This window comes from Neofelis nebulosa, chromosome 1, assembly GCF_028018385.1.
Source record: "Neofelis nebulosa isolate mNeoNeb1 chromosome 1, mNeoNeb1.pri, whole genome shotgun sequence".
NCBI classification, from domain to species: Eukaryota; Metazoa; Chordata; class Mammalia; order Carnivora; family Felidae; genus Neofelis; species Neofelis nebulosa.
In genome coordinates this window covers 215032937-215045406 of record NC_080782.1, presented here as the reverse complement: position 1 = coordinate 215045406, position 12470 = coordinate 215032937, and the positions used below count along the sequence as shown (strand labels likewise).

Sequence of the window (12470 nt, the reverse complement as noted above, 5' to 3'; positions counted from 1 at the left end):
TTCAGGAAAGGACACATGAGCTGGCTCTTGAAGGATATTAACTAGTTAAAGGAAAGTGAAAAAGTGCCCCAGCAGAGAATATGGCATAGACAAAAGCATGACACTGTGCAGTCTCAGGGGTATGCTGAGGGCTGGTCTCCAGTATGAGCAGGATTCCATTCAGCCTAAAACGCATACAGAGACTTGGGGCTAAGAGTCAGGTAGGTGCCAGGCAAGGAATTTAGACTCTATTCTGAGCACCCACTTCGCTCATATCTAAAGAATGGAAAGCATTTCCCCATTCCTTTTATTTAGTTGATAATAACCGTATTTCATCCAGTAGACATTTATTGGATATCTCTTTTGCCTAAGGGTTCTTGCCTTCAATGACTGACCTAGGAAAGAAGATACATGTGTAGTTATAATAGAAGACACAATATGGTGAATGCCACAGCAGTGTTTTAAATAAAGTGCTGTGTTATGTAGACAAATGTGTGTGCAATTTCTAGGCTGCACAGTTAGGGAAAACTCAGAGGAAGTGCCGTTTGAGCTGGACCATGAAGGATGAGTATGTTTTTAATTGGTAACTCTTCTAAGGATTGGCATGGAAGGACAGCCTTGACCAGAGCTTCTCAAACCTTCTGTGGAGAGAGGCCAAGTATTTTTCATCAATCATGGGCTGAGGCTTTTATAAAATAAAACAGAAATGAACTACTGAAAAAAAAGATGTAAAAATTAGCATACAAGATACAAACCCATATTACTTAATATGAGATTCAGCAAGCATGAAAGCACTTTTTCAAATTGCCATATACGTTTTTAAATGCTTACTGTTCATTTCTGTTACTGATTTCATCATGGACCAGTAACAAGTGTTTACTCACCAAAGGCAGTTTGCATAGCTCCGGGCTGGACAGAAGGAATCTATGAGCAGAGGAAGAAGCCTTGAATACAAGGCTATTTGGAGTGTGACAAACTGCCTAGAGACTAGAGCTCAGAGTTTGGGGATGAGGCTGGGGGTAGTGGAAGAGAAAATGAAGGAGAAGGTGAACCCCCAAGGGCCTAGAGCACCATGCTAACTGAATTCTATAAGCAGTGAAGAGTGTGAACATGACTGAGAAAGGGAGTGGTATAGTTAGTTATATCTTCTTTAGGAGGCTTCAAAGCCATGGAAAAAGAAAGTGTCAGAGAAAGAAAAGAGAGAGGTGGGGGAACCTGGAAACCAAATTATTAAAATTACTTCAGTTATCCAGGTGACAAGTGATAAGAACCCGAACCAGGGCAATCAAAGTGAAAAATAGAAAGAGTGGGACAGTTTGGAGGCTGGACAAGAAGGTAGGTAAGAAGACAGTGACTGATCGAATGTGAGGTAAGGGGAACAGTGAGGTTTTCAAGCCCTAGAGGCCAGAAATAAGGAAGCCAGGAAGAGGAGAGGCTTGTGGAGAAAGCAGATGTTTGCTTTGGACGTTATCATGTTTCTCTCACTACTGGGACTCCCACGTAAAAATGTCAAGCGTGAGATTTGAAGAGTTGAAGATGTGAATCTGGAGTTCAGGAGCAAGGTGAGGACCAGATAGTGTTGCATACCCACATGCATATCTACATCTGCATTCTTATCATCATCTGTGTAGAGCAACAGCCCACGCCAAGAGAGAAGGTGTGTTGACTAAGGTTGAGACTACGGAGCAGAGAGAGGAAAGGTGGAAACAGCATGTCAAGGAACATCTGCATGTTGGGGAGAACAGTAAGATGCCAGTTACTCTTCTTAGCACCCGAACGGCTCATCACTCAGCACAAGGCATCCATAGCCACTAGGGGACAACATGGACGAAGTGCAGCCATCAAATACAGTCCTGACTTCTAGGCTACTTGAGCACAGGCATCTAACTCGGTCTTCACCGGATGACCATGAGAATGTTAAAATAACAAAAAGCTGTAAACAGTGAAAAACCATATGACAGCAGAAATTAGGGAAGAGTGCTAGTGATGTGCAAGAAGCTTTGAAGAATATTTGCTAAACGGATGGTGATGAGCCCCTGTGAATGGTAGCACTAGCAACAACTCAAAAACCTCCCTAAGGAATGGCATTACTAGGAAGGAAGTGCATGAAACCCAACAGAATCAAACTGACATCCCTTATTTGGCGAGGTGGAGAGTAGACGCGAGAGCCCTAAAGCTGGTGGGAAGCAGATCACTTGACCTCCATTTTGTCACTGCCAAGCAGAAGCAGTTGAAAGTAGCAACACTGGGAGCAGTGGGGCTGGGGAGATCTAGATTTTATGCAGTGGCTACGACAAACAGAAAGCTGGAAGGGGAATAACACCGGGAAAGGGTCCAGCCCAGCCTTAGCTTATACTTGGCCTGAAGACAAGATGAAACAAATGCCAAGTGGCCCCATTGCGATGGCTTTGCCAAACAGTAAGAAATGATGTGGAGATGAAGTTCTCATGCTGTGACTGTCCACAGTTCCAACTCCTTCCCTACTGAGTTCCTGAGCTAAGTAGTAAATAGATTTAGTTCCACTACAGACACCAGTTCAAAATCTTCAAGGAGAACTCTAATAATAACAAAATGGTAAGTGAATACAAGAAAGGAGAGTCTATCCAGTCTGTTCCTAAACGGTTTTGTGGGGCCATCTCATCATTCAAGAATAGGAACACCCAAAAATGAAATGACGTGGGATCTATGAAATGATTCTGCAGTGAGATAGAGCAACAAGCATCCAAGATGTAAAGGCAGAAGGTGCCACTGGGCTAGAATATTTTCTTCAGAAAACACTGGATTTTTAGAAAACATCTGCTTTGTGTTCTCACAATTCAAAGAAACTTGAAGTATGTGAAATGAGACATAGATTTAAAAGGGTCTGGCTAAGAAGCAAGCAGAAATAATAAGGGAGTTGAATGCAATAAGGAAAGATTATTTTAAAAACTAAAAATGCAATGCCAAAAGTGAAATCTACATTAAAAGTAGAAGGAACAGACTCAATCCAGTCCTAAGTCTAAGTACTAACATGAGTGGAAACTTGGAATTGTTATTCCAGACTGTAGAGGAAATAAAGAGATAAAACACAAAAGAAAGCTGATCAGTAAAAACAGAGCAGAGAGCTAACACACAGAACCATGATCCATCCCCAAACGTAGAACCCTGGCACGTAGAAGTTGTGCAGTAAATACATGCTGTATGAGCCAATGATATTCCCAAAGAGGACCAAAAGGAACACATAAGCAATAATCAAAGTAACAACAACAACAACAACATAAACTGCACTGAGCTAAAGACCGGCCTAAATCTATGGATGAAAACAACTTCACTGAGTACCAGGCAAAAATAATGAAAAGAGGTAAGTGCCTTTTTACAGCTTCATGGAACGTTAACATCTCAGAAACAAAGAAAATATCCTAAAAGAATGCCAGCAGACAAAAACCAAGCTATTATTAGAGACAAATCAATCTTACATTAGTTGTCAGAATGTTTGCAAGATCTGGGGGACAAGGGAAAGTTGTGACCTGAGAATGCTGTACTCAGCCAAAGTACAAAGAGATAGAAAGACATTTTCAAATATCGAGAGACTTAAGTACTTAAGTACTCTTTTTGAAAATGATTACATACATACGTATGTAAGCACATATGTATAAATATTCCAGCCAATTAAGAAGAGAATCTGAATTCTTTAAGAATGGGAAATTCATGGCGTAGAAGGACTAGCAATGAACCTCAGAATTCAGTTAAACACAGAATCAGTTCTAAATAATTGTGGAAAATGTGTTTCAAAGAAAACTCAAATATCAAGAATAGTGCTTTGAAAAAGATGCACAATATTAAAAAGTGAATTTAATGATAATAGTAATAAGCGGGGCCTAAATTCTCATGGTACCTCAAAAATGAAACAACAATCAAGAAGTTGTTATAGATGAGGGACAGAAGTAAGCTAAAAGTGTGATCATTTGTACTACGTGCAACAGAGACAAATACTACTTCATTCCTGAAAATAACTGGAGAAAGAGAAGTTCAGTTGGGCTTTTAAAAAATTTAATCATGCCAGAATTTTTTTTTTTATGTGTTGCCTGCAAATTACAATGTGTTATTCTAAAGATTCTTCTGATTCCTGTGTTGAGAGAGGACCATGGGAGCCAGGAGAGAGGCAAGGAGGCAGGGAGGCCAGGGAAGAGGCTACGGCAGCGGTCCAGGGGAGAGAGAAAGGTGTTTGCACTGGAAATAGGCCCGGCCACAGGAAGAGACGGTGGGTACATGGGAAGCCACGGGGGTTGGCCGGCCCACTAGGCATGAGCTATGAAAGAAAGAGGAACCAAAGATGCCTCTGTACATGCACACTGACGTGTGTAGGTTCCAGTTTCTTTATTCATAAAAACAAATTATAAAATGACGGTAAGTGATGACTCAAAGTCATAGTTCCACATCGGCATCCAAGAGAACAGACTCTTCTAACGAAGGTCGTCTTTGTTAAGTACATGAATCACTAGTTAACCTTGCCATGAGATGTCCCTTCAAGAACCGGGAGACTCCTTAAAAAGGAAGGTCTGCATCTTCTCTTGTCTGGGCAACACTGTTTCCACCATTTAGAGCAGCCAGCAACCTAACAGGTATTTAGGAAAATATTTTTTGCTATGTCAAAATACTGAGAACCACAGAGAAAATTTTTTATTGTTTCCATTGATTTATAATTTGTCATTTTATAAATACTGTATAAAAGTTTACCTCAATCCAGCATGTTATTTTTTTTAATTGTGCAGACTAATAACATAAAAAGTATATCTTGGTGGAACATGACTAAATGTTAAAAATAATGGGAGCTAATAATGTTTAATAAAAGAATCATTGTTCCCAGGCACGTATCCTCAAACACCCATTACATTTATTCATTGACACAATGTTTATTGGTGAATATCTCTATGCTTTATTCTATAGAATGTATGTGCTTTCTACAAAAACTGCTACTTAAATCTTTCTAATCTCTTCATTAAATTTTGAAGGAATAAGAGAAAACTGACTTACTTGTAGAGTTTATAGGTAAAGGAAGCCTTGAGTAACCGTAACCCAGGTAAGTGAAGACTTAAGATTAATCAGAATACTTTCAGTGCCAAAATCACAAGATCGAGTGTCACAAACCACAAGATAACTGGTTTTTGTCAAGTGTATTCCTCCTAATGTCCTCACTGCTACAGATGAGTGTGTGTGTGCTTTCTGGTTAACCAGTTTTTTTCCCAGAAAATGAATTAACCAGAATACGTCATCCTCTGAGCATTTCAATTAGTCTTAAATGTCCCTTACATGAACATAATAAAACTATGGTTTTTTTTTTTTTTCTAGAAAGCCTGTAACGTATATTTTTACTAGGGAAACATAGCTTTATGTATAATAAGTTCTCATTAGTTTGGATGTATTGCATAATACAAAACAGATGGACGTGTTTATAAGAATATTTGCAATAGGAATATACAATAAAGATCATGTTTGGCCCTTTGTTATAAATGAAAGCATGTATTTAAATACAATAGGAACTTACTTGTCAAGGATGTATCTCGCTGAGATACAATACACAGTCTATAATAATAAATATTTCTGTTCCATCCCACAATAAGTTTTTCAAGTGCTCCCCCACTTGCCCCTTGCTTCCAAGAGTATCCATTCTGACAGGCCTCTTCCTGTTTTGAATTTCCAAATATTGGTGGGCTGGCTAGATGACAGATAATAAATTATCTGCCCGTATTTATCTGCAAGTTCTAGGCTTGAAAACTAATGAATAGTGCTACTATTATAAAAATGTCTTTGTGCCCAGTAGTTCTGGATCAAAAGGCTAGCACATATTTTCACTTCTCAAAATCAGAAACTACTGGTTCATGTTCCTTAAAAATACCAATGACATGCAGAACCAACATTCATTTTTCCACAGATAAAAATAAAAAGGAAGGGAATATGCTATATACCCACCAGAATGGCTAAAAATCTTTTTTAAAAAGCCACCAGTGTCAAGTGTTAGTGAGGGTATAAGCAAATGAGACTTGCTTATACACTGCTCATGGGGATGTAAATTGGAAAAAACACCTTAGAAAACTGTTTAGCAGTATCTACGACAGCTGAATGTATCCAGGATTCCTACCCAACAGAAATACACACACATCTGCTCCAAAGACATGTTCAGGAACACTCCTGGCGCCATGATTCGTAATAGCCCCAAACTGGAAACAGTGCCATTGTAGAATGGACAAATTACGACTAAATCATAGGATTGAATATCATTAGAGCAGTGAGAGAGAATAAAGGGCTGCTCCACAGCTACATAGGGAACCTCACAGGAGTTATGTTGAGCCAGAGAAGCCAGACAGAAAAGAACACCTACTGTGTGATTCCATTTTTATGAAGTCCAAAGCCAGACAAACCTAATCCATGCTGACAGAAGTCAGAATAGGAGGTCACCTTTGGCAGGAGGAAAATAAATTCCAGAAGGAGCGCTGGGGGGCTGTGGACATACAGGTGGTTACATGGGGTGTTCACTTTTATTTTTTAATGTATATTTTATGTATTTTGAGAGTGAGAGAGAGAAAGAATGAGAAGGCGTGTACAAGCAGGGTGGGGGCAGAGAGAGAGAGAGGGAGAGACAGAATCCCAAGCAGGCTCTGTGCCATCAGCACAGAGCCTGATGCGGGGCTCGAACTCACAAACCATGAGATCATGGCCTGAACCAAAATCAAGAGTCAGACACTTAACCAACTGAGCCACCCAGGTTCCCATGTTCACTTTTAAAGTTCATTGAGCTCTACATTTAAGAATCATATACTTTACTAAAAGTGTGTTATAACTAAATTTTAAAAGCTGACCCCAGGGCACCTGGGTAGCTCAGTTGGTTAAGCGACTGACTCTTGATTTCAGCTCAGGTCATGATCTCATGATTTGTGAGTCCGAACCCTTCGTTGGGCTCCCTGCTGACAGTGCAGAGCCTGCTTGGGATTCTCTTTCTGTCTCCCTCTCTCTGGCCCTTCTCTCTCTCTCTCTCTCTCTCTCTCTCTCTCTCTCTCTCTCTCTCTCTCAAAATAAACTTAAAAAAAAATAAAAGCTGACCCCAAAAAAGAAGAAGGAGATAGCATATTAATTGGAAAAAGCATATTCCTTCCCTCACTCTCACCCCAAATTTTACTAAGTTTTTTTTTTCCTTCCATTGGCACACATAATGGAAATAGTCTTCAAGCTAGAGAGCACATTACAGAATGATAATCATATATAGGAAAAGAAGCAACATTGGCATAAGAAAATTAAGACCTAAAATCCCTAGGTTCTTACATGATGCTGAATCCAGACACAGCAGACAAACATAATATTCTAAGAGAAAAGTAAGCATTTTACAATTCTGTAGCCTCCCTACCAAGGGCATTAATAGGTCTCCTAAAAAGGACCCCTTTTTATCATTTTTACTAATTATTAGCAAAAAAATTCTGCAGTGATGTTGGACCAGTTATTTAACAAAACCTACTGAATCAAAAATTGCATTTTGTGGGGCTCCTGGGTGGCTCAGTCGGTTAAGCATCCGACTTCAGCTCAGGTCATGATCCCACAGTCCATGAGTTCAAGCCCCATGTCAGGCTCTGCGTGGACAGCTCAGAGCCTGGAGCCTGCTTCAAATTCTGTGTCTCCCCCTCTCTCTGCCCCGCTCCTGCTCACACTCTGTCTCTCTCTCTAAAATTAAATAAAACATTTTTTAAAAATTTGTAATTGCATTTGGTCAAGATCTGTAAGTTATTTGTATGCACATTGAAGTTTGAGAAGCCTTGCTTTCCATAACTTGCAAACTGGTCTCAAAGATAATATTTCATTAAAATATAAAGGAATTGTTTTAAAACTTTTGACAAAAAAAGAACTCATTTTTGCTTATTTCAGATTATAAAACTCATGAGTTCATTATATGAAAATTAGAAAATACAGAAATTAAAAGGGGCACCTGGGTGGCTCAGTAGGTTAAAGCGTCCGACTTCAGCTCAGGTCATGATCTCACAGTCCGTGAGTTCCAGCCCCACATCACACTCTGTGCTGACAGCTCGGAGCCTGGAGCCTGCTTCAGATTCTGTGTCTCCCTCTCTCTCTGCCCCTCCCTGCTCCTCTCTCTCTCTCTCTCTCTCTCTCTCTCTCTCTCTCTCTCTTTCTCTCTCTCAAAAATAAACATTAAAAGAAATTAAAGAAAACAGTTATCATCCATAACCTCACAACCCCAAAATAACCATGGCTGTTAATGTTTTGTTTTCTCCTGCATATTTTTCTTTGCATGTATGTAATGTACATGCATACACAATTAAGATAATACTGTATAGACATGCTTTTCTATCATATGCTTATCACTTAACATTTCTTAGTGGTAACTTTCTGTCAGTAAATTTTTATTGAACACCAACTATGTATCAAGCAAGCACTGCTCTAGATGCTGCAGTTACATAAGGGCTCTTATCCCATACACCTTACTTTCTAATGGAGCAGAGAGCTAATAGAGATAAAGAGATAATAATACATTTGTAAACAGTGATAAGAATGAAGAAAGTAAAACAACGATGAGCTAAGAAGTGACACAATGGTTTTTGGTTTGTTTTTTTTTTTTACTTTTTTAATAACCTATGCTCATTATCTGAACCTCTTTGATTCCTTTAGGGTTGACATGTAACTTTTAGCCTTATCAAAAACTGATATTTGGTATATTTGATATGCTATTTGGTTGAGAGTTCTATATTGTACTTAATTGAGTTACATATCACTGGAAATGTAACAGGTTCCCTTGAACTTCTTCAATGTCATTGCCTTGTCAATGTATTGATGAAAGTTTGAAAATCAAGACTAATGATAACAGTGGCACAGCTGTTACATTACATGCCACATAATCTTGTTTCTGTTGTAATCCCATATTCCTCTTAACCCAGCTCTAGAATACAACCTCCATGTCACTTTGATGACAGCTAAGTATTGCTCCCACATTCTCTAGTATTTTTTGCAGTGCTTATTTTCCCAGTCTAGACTGGTCTGTGAAAGTCTGTCCTCATCTATGAAAGGCATTAGAAGCCAGTGCTCTGCAGTTTCGTATCTCCAAGAATCATAGAATCTCAGAATTGAAAGGTAGCTCAGTGCTCACCCCCAAATGCATTTCCCAGCATGAAGTATCCTGGAAACCTGAGGAATGATCCTACTCCAGACATCAGGAATGATGGGGAAGGGAAAATAGAAGCTGAGAAGGATAATATCCTGAGAAGGAAAATATCCTGAGAAGGATAGCACTGTGTGGTCAAACTTGTCTGTCTGATTCATAGCCCAGTGGGAAAGGATTCTAGAAGACTCTGTTCACCCCTTCCTCCTACCACCTATAGCTGTGTATCTCACAGAGTTGCATGAGCACGTTGAACTATACTCCAAGGAATCCCATTTTCCTATAAGATCATGGGGTTCTTACCAAGAACACACATTAGAAAAAAAACATAGTCCCGAGGAGCACACGTAAAATAATTCCTGGAATTAACTGCCCACCAAATGGTGGTGACTTTATGCTGCTTAGGACTTTCTCTCTCTTTGTTTCACATTCACATTAATATATTTGTATTCAAATGAGGGAATTTTGCCCTTGTTTGCAGCAAGGCTATCAGGAACAAGAAATTAATATTATATAGCCCTGCCTAGAGTAAAACTGTGTGGAGCTTCTTTGTGTAGTGGTTGGTCTATGCCTAAAGAAGCCTGCCTAAAGCTTAGCTTTGTATTTTCTTTCTTTTTTTTTTTTTTAACGTTTATTTATTTTTGAGACAGAGAGAGACAGAGCATAAACGGGGGAGGGTCAGAGAGAGAGGGAGACACAGAATCTGAAACAGGCTCCAGGCTCTGAGGTGTCAGCACAGAGCCCGTCGCGGGGCTCGAACTCACGGACCGCGAGATCATGACCTGAGCCGAAGTTGGACGCCCAACCGACTGAGCCACCCAGGCGCCCCGTGGCTTTGTATTTTCAATGACAGTACTGTCATACAGGCACTCCCAATGAAACCGTGATGGAAGTATGCTTAAGTTAACGTGCACTTAGTTGTCCCTAACGTGTCTCACTTGATGATAATGGCGATGATGATGATGATACCAGCTGACATAGATTGCCAGGCTCTTTCTCAACCAGTTCCATGTAGTATCTCATTTACTCTTCACAATCACTCAAAGTAGGAACTAGTGTTATCTTTATTTTAGAGCTGAGGACACTGACATGCAGACAGGCTAAGTAACTTGCTTGAGGTCAGATATCTGAGCATGGGGAAGGGAGGATCGGAACCAGGCTATCTGACTCCAGAGCACATGATCTTAACTACTACTCGCATTTGCACACATAAAAATATTTCAGATATTCTTCCCACTTCTTTTTTTTTTCATTTACTTATTTTTTTTAATTTACACCCAAGTTAGTTAGCATATAGTGCAAAAAGGATTTTAGGAGTAGATTCCTTAATGCCCCTTACCCATTTAGCCCATTCCCCCTCCCACAGCCCCTCCAGTAACCCTCAGTTTGTTCTCCATATTTATGAGTCTCTTCTGTTTTGTCCCCCTCCCTGCTTTTGTATTATTTTTTTCTTCCCTTCCCTTATGTTCATCTATTTTGTATCTTAAAGTCCTCATGAGTGAAGTCATATGATATTTGTCTTTCTCTCACTAATTTCACTTAGCATATTACCCTCTAGTTCCATCCACATAGTTGCAAATGACAAGATTTCATTCTTTTTGATTGCTGAGTAATACTCCATTGTGTATATGTGTGTGTATACACACACACACACACACACACACACACACACCACATCTTCTTTATCCATTCATCTGTCGATGGACATTTGGGCTCCTTCCATACTTTGACTATTGTCGATAGCATTGCTATAAACATTGGGGTGCATGTGCCCCTTCTAAACAGCACACCTATATCCCTTAGATAAATACCTAGTAGGGCAATTGCTGGGTCATAGGGTAGTTCGATTTTTTTTTTTTTTTTTTTTTTTTGGTATTCTTCCCACTTCTTAATGTAAATAAAGTCCTTGGCTGTAATAAACCTGTCTATGTCTTGATTGGGATATTGTCATTCTTTATTGTTTAACTACCTTCTCGGTCCCCCTGGCATAGTTATAAGTTATTGTGGGAAAGTATTACGTGGAAATACCTTTGGGAAAGTAATTCAGAAGATTTCTGATCAGGGAGACATGGGGGACACAACATGTTCATGAACTATTGTTTTCAGCTGTTTCCACTTGCACGCTAAGTCACAGAGAGCTCAAGTATCAACTTCTCTTCTAAAAGGAAGAGTTCTGAAGATCACATTTTCTCTGCGCTTGCAGTCATTGTTAACAAGTTCAAGCTGATTATTTTGTTACCTAAGAAATCTGCTAGGTGTACCGTGACAGAAAATGCTTAAGAAATGCATCGCCACTACTACATTTCTGGATTTTGCACAGCTCTCCAGGGGTCCATTTGCATACTGTTTTCCCATTCGTACGTGCATTGAGTTCATTTTATCATTCCATGTGTTAAAACAATTAAAATTGACAAAATCTACACAGAGGGCATTCTTTGTCAGCAGAGCGGAGACCAGTCCATTTGTGAAACTGGGTTCATGCAGAACCATCACTTATTTAAAAAGATCCTGTGTGTGTTTCCTGTTTATCATGCAGAAAATGTGTCACGTACCCTGCAGAAGTAATTAAAATAAGGAGTTGTGTGTGTGCATGTCGTTGTAGGCTAAAGGTAAAGAAAGACAGTGGCTAAGACACCAAGCTACGGGGGAACTAGATGATGCCAAGATCATCGATGGGCTCACTGGAGAAAAAGCCATCTACAAACGCCGGGGTGAGCTGGAACCACAAGTAAGTAATGGTGAACTAGTAGCCTCAGGTAAAGTTCAGTCTTCTTTACAGACAAATGCTTTCCAGAGTTGCCATCTTTATCAAAACACCATAAACCCTGAATATGGCAATCTGGTCTCCTGCCAGGGCCTCCCACCAGCAGAATCCACCAGAAGCTTGCAGCTGAGCAAGAGGCTGATGCTTGTCCCTGCAGATCAGCTCCCAGGACACAGAGCAGGGTGCCTCTGGGGGGAGGGGAAACTGAAGACACTCAGTGTCCATGAATCCTGGAGGACTGTGCGAGTAAAAGCCCTGGAAGACTCTTGGTGGTTTTCTGCTATCCTGTTACTTCAAAGATCTGTGCCCATCCCAAAACTGAAGAAAATTTTAGAAAATAAGAAATTCTCTCTTAAATAATTCCAATTGTAGCATGTAAAGCTTTAGACAGCCATAATATTAAAGTGTTTGCAGTCCCATGGCAAAAAAAAAAAAAAAAAAAAAAAATGGCAGCAGTTGAAATACTGAATCTCTTGGAGGGCCCCGTGGCTTCCTGTATTCCTGAATAACCAAAATTGCTGAGTAGCCACTGAGAGCTGGGGGTGCAGTGACTGGTGGGGAAAAGCAGTCACTTACTCCATTTAAATGTTT

The 12470-nt window shown here is 39.9% G+C and overlaps 1 protein-coding gene across 1 annotated transcript in view; it reads left to right on the top strand.

Moving 5' to 3' along the window:
• VWA8 (von Willebrand factor A domain containing 8) overlaps positions 1-12470 on the top strand; it is a 365564-nt gene that overhangs the window by 333152 nt on the left and 19942 nt on the right. Inside the window, exon 41 of the mRNA XM_058684129.1 lies at positions 11718-11843. Coding sequence (XP_058540112.1) covers positions 11718-11843 — 126 coding nt within the window. The remainder of the gene's footprint in view (positions 1-11717; positions 11844-12470) is intronic.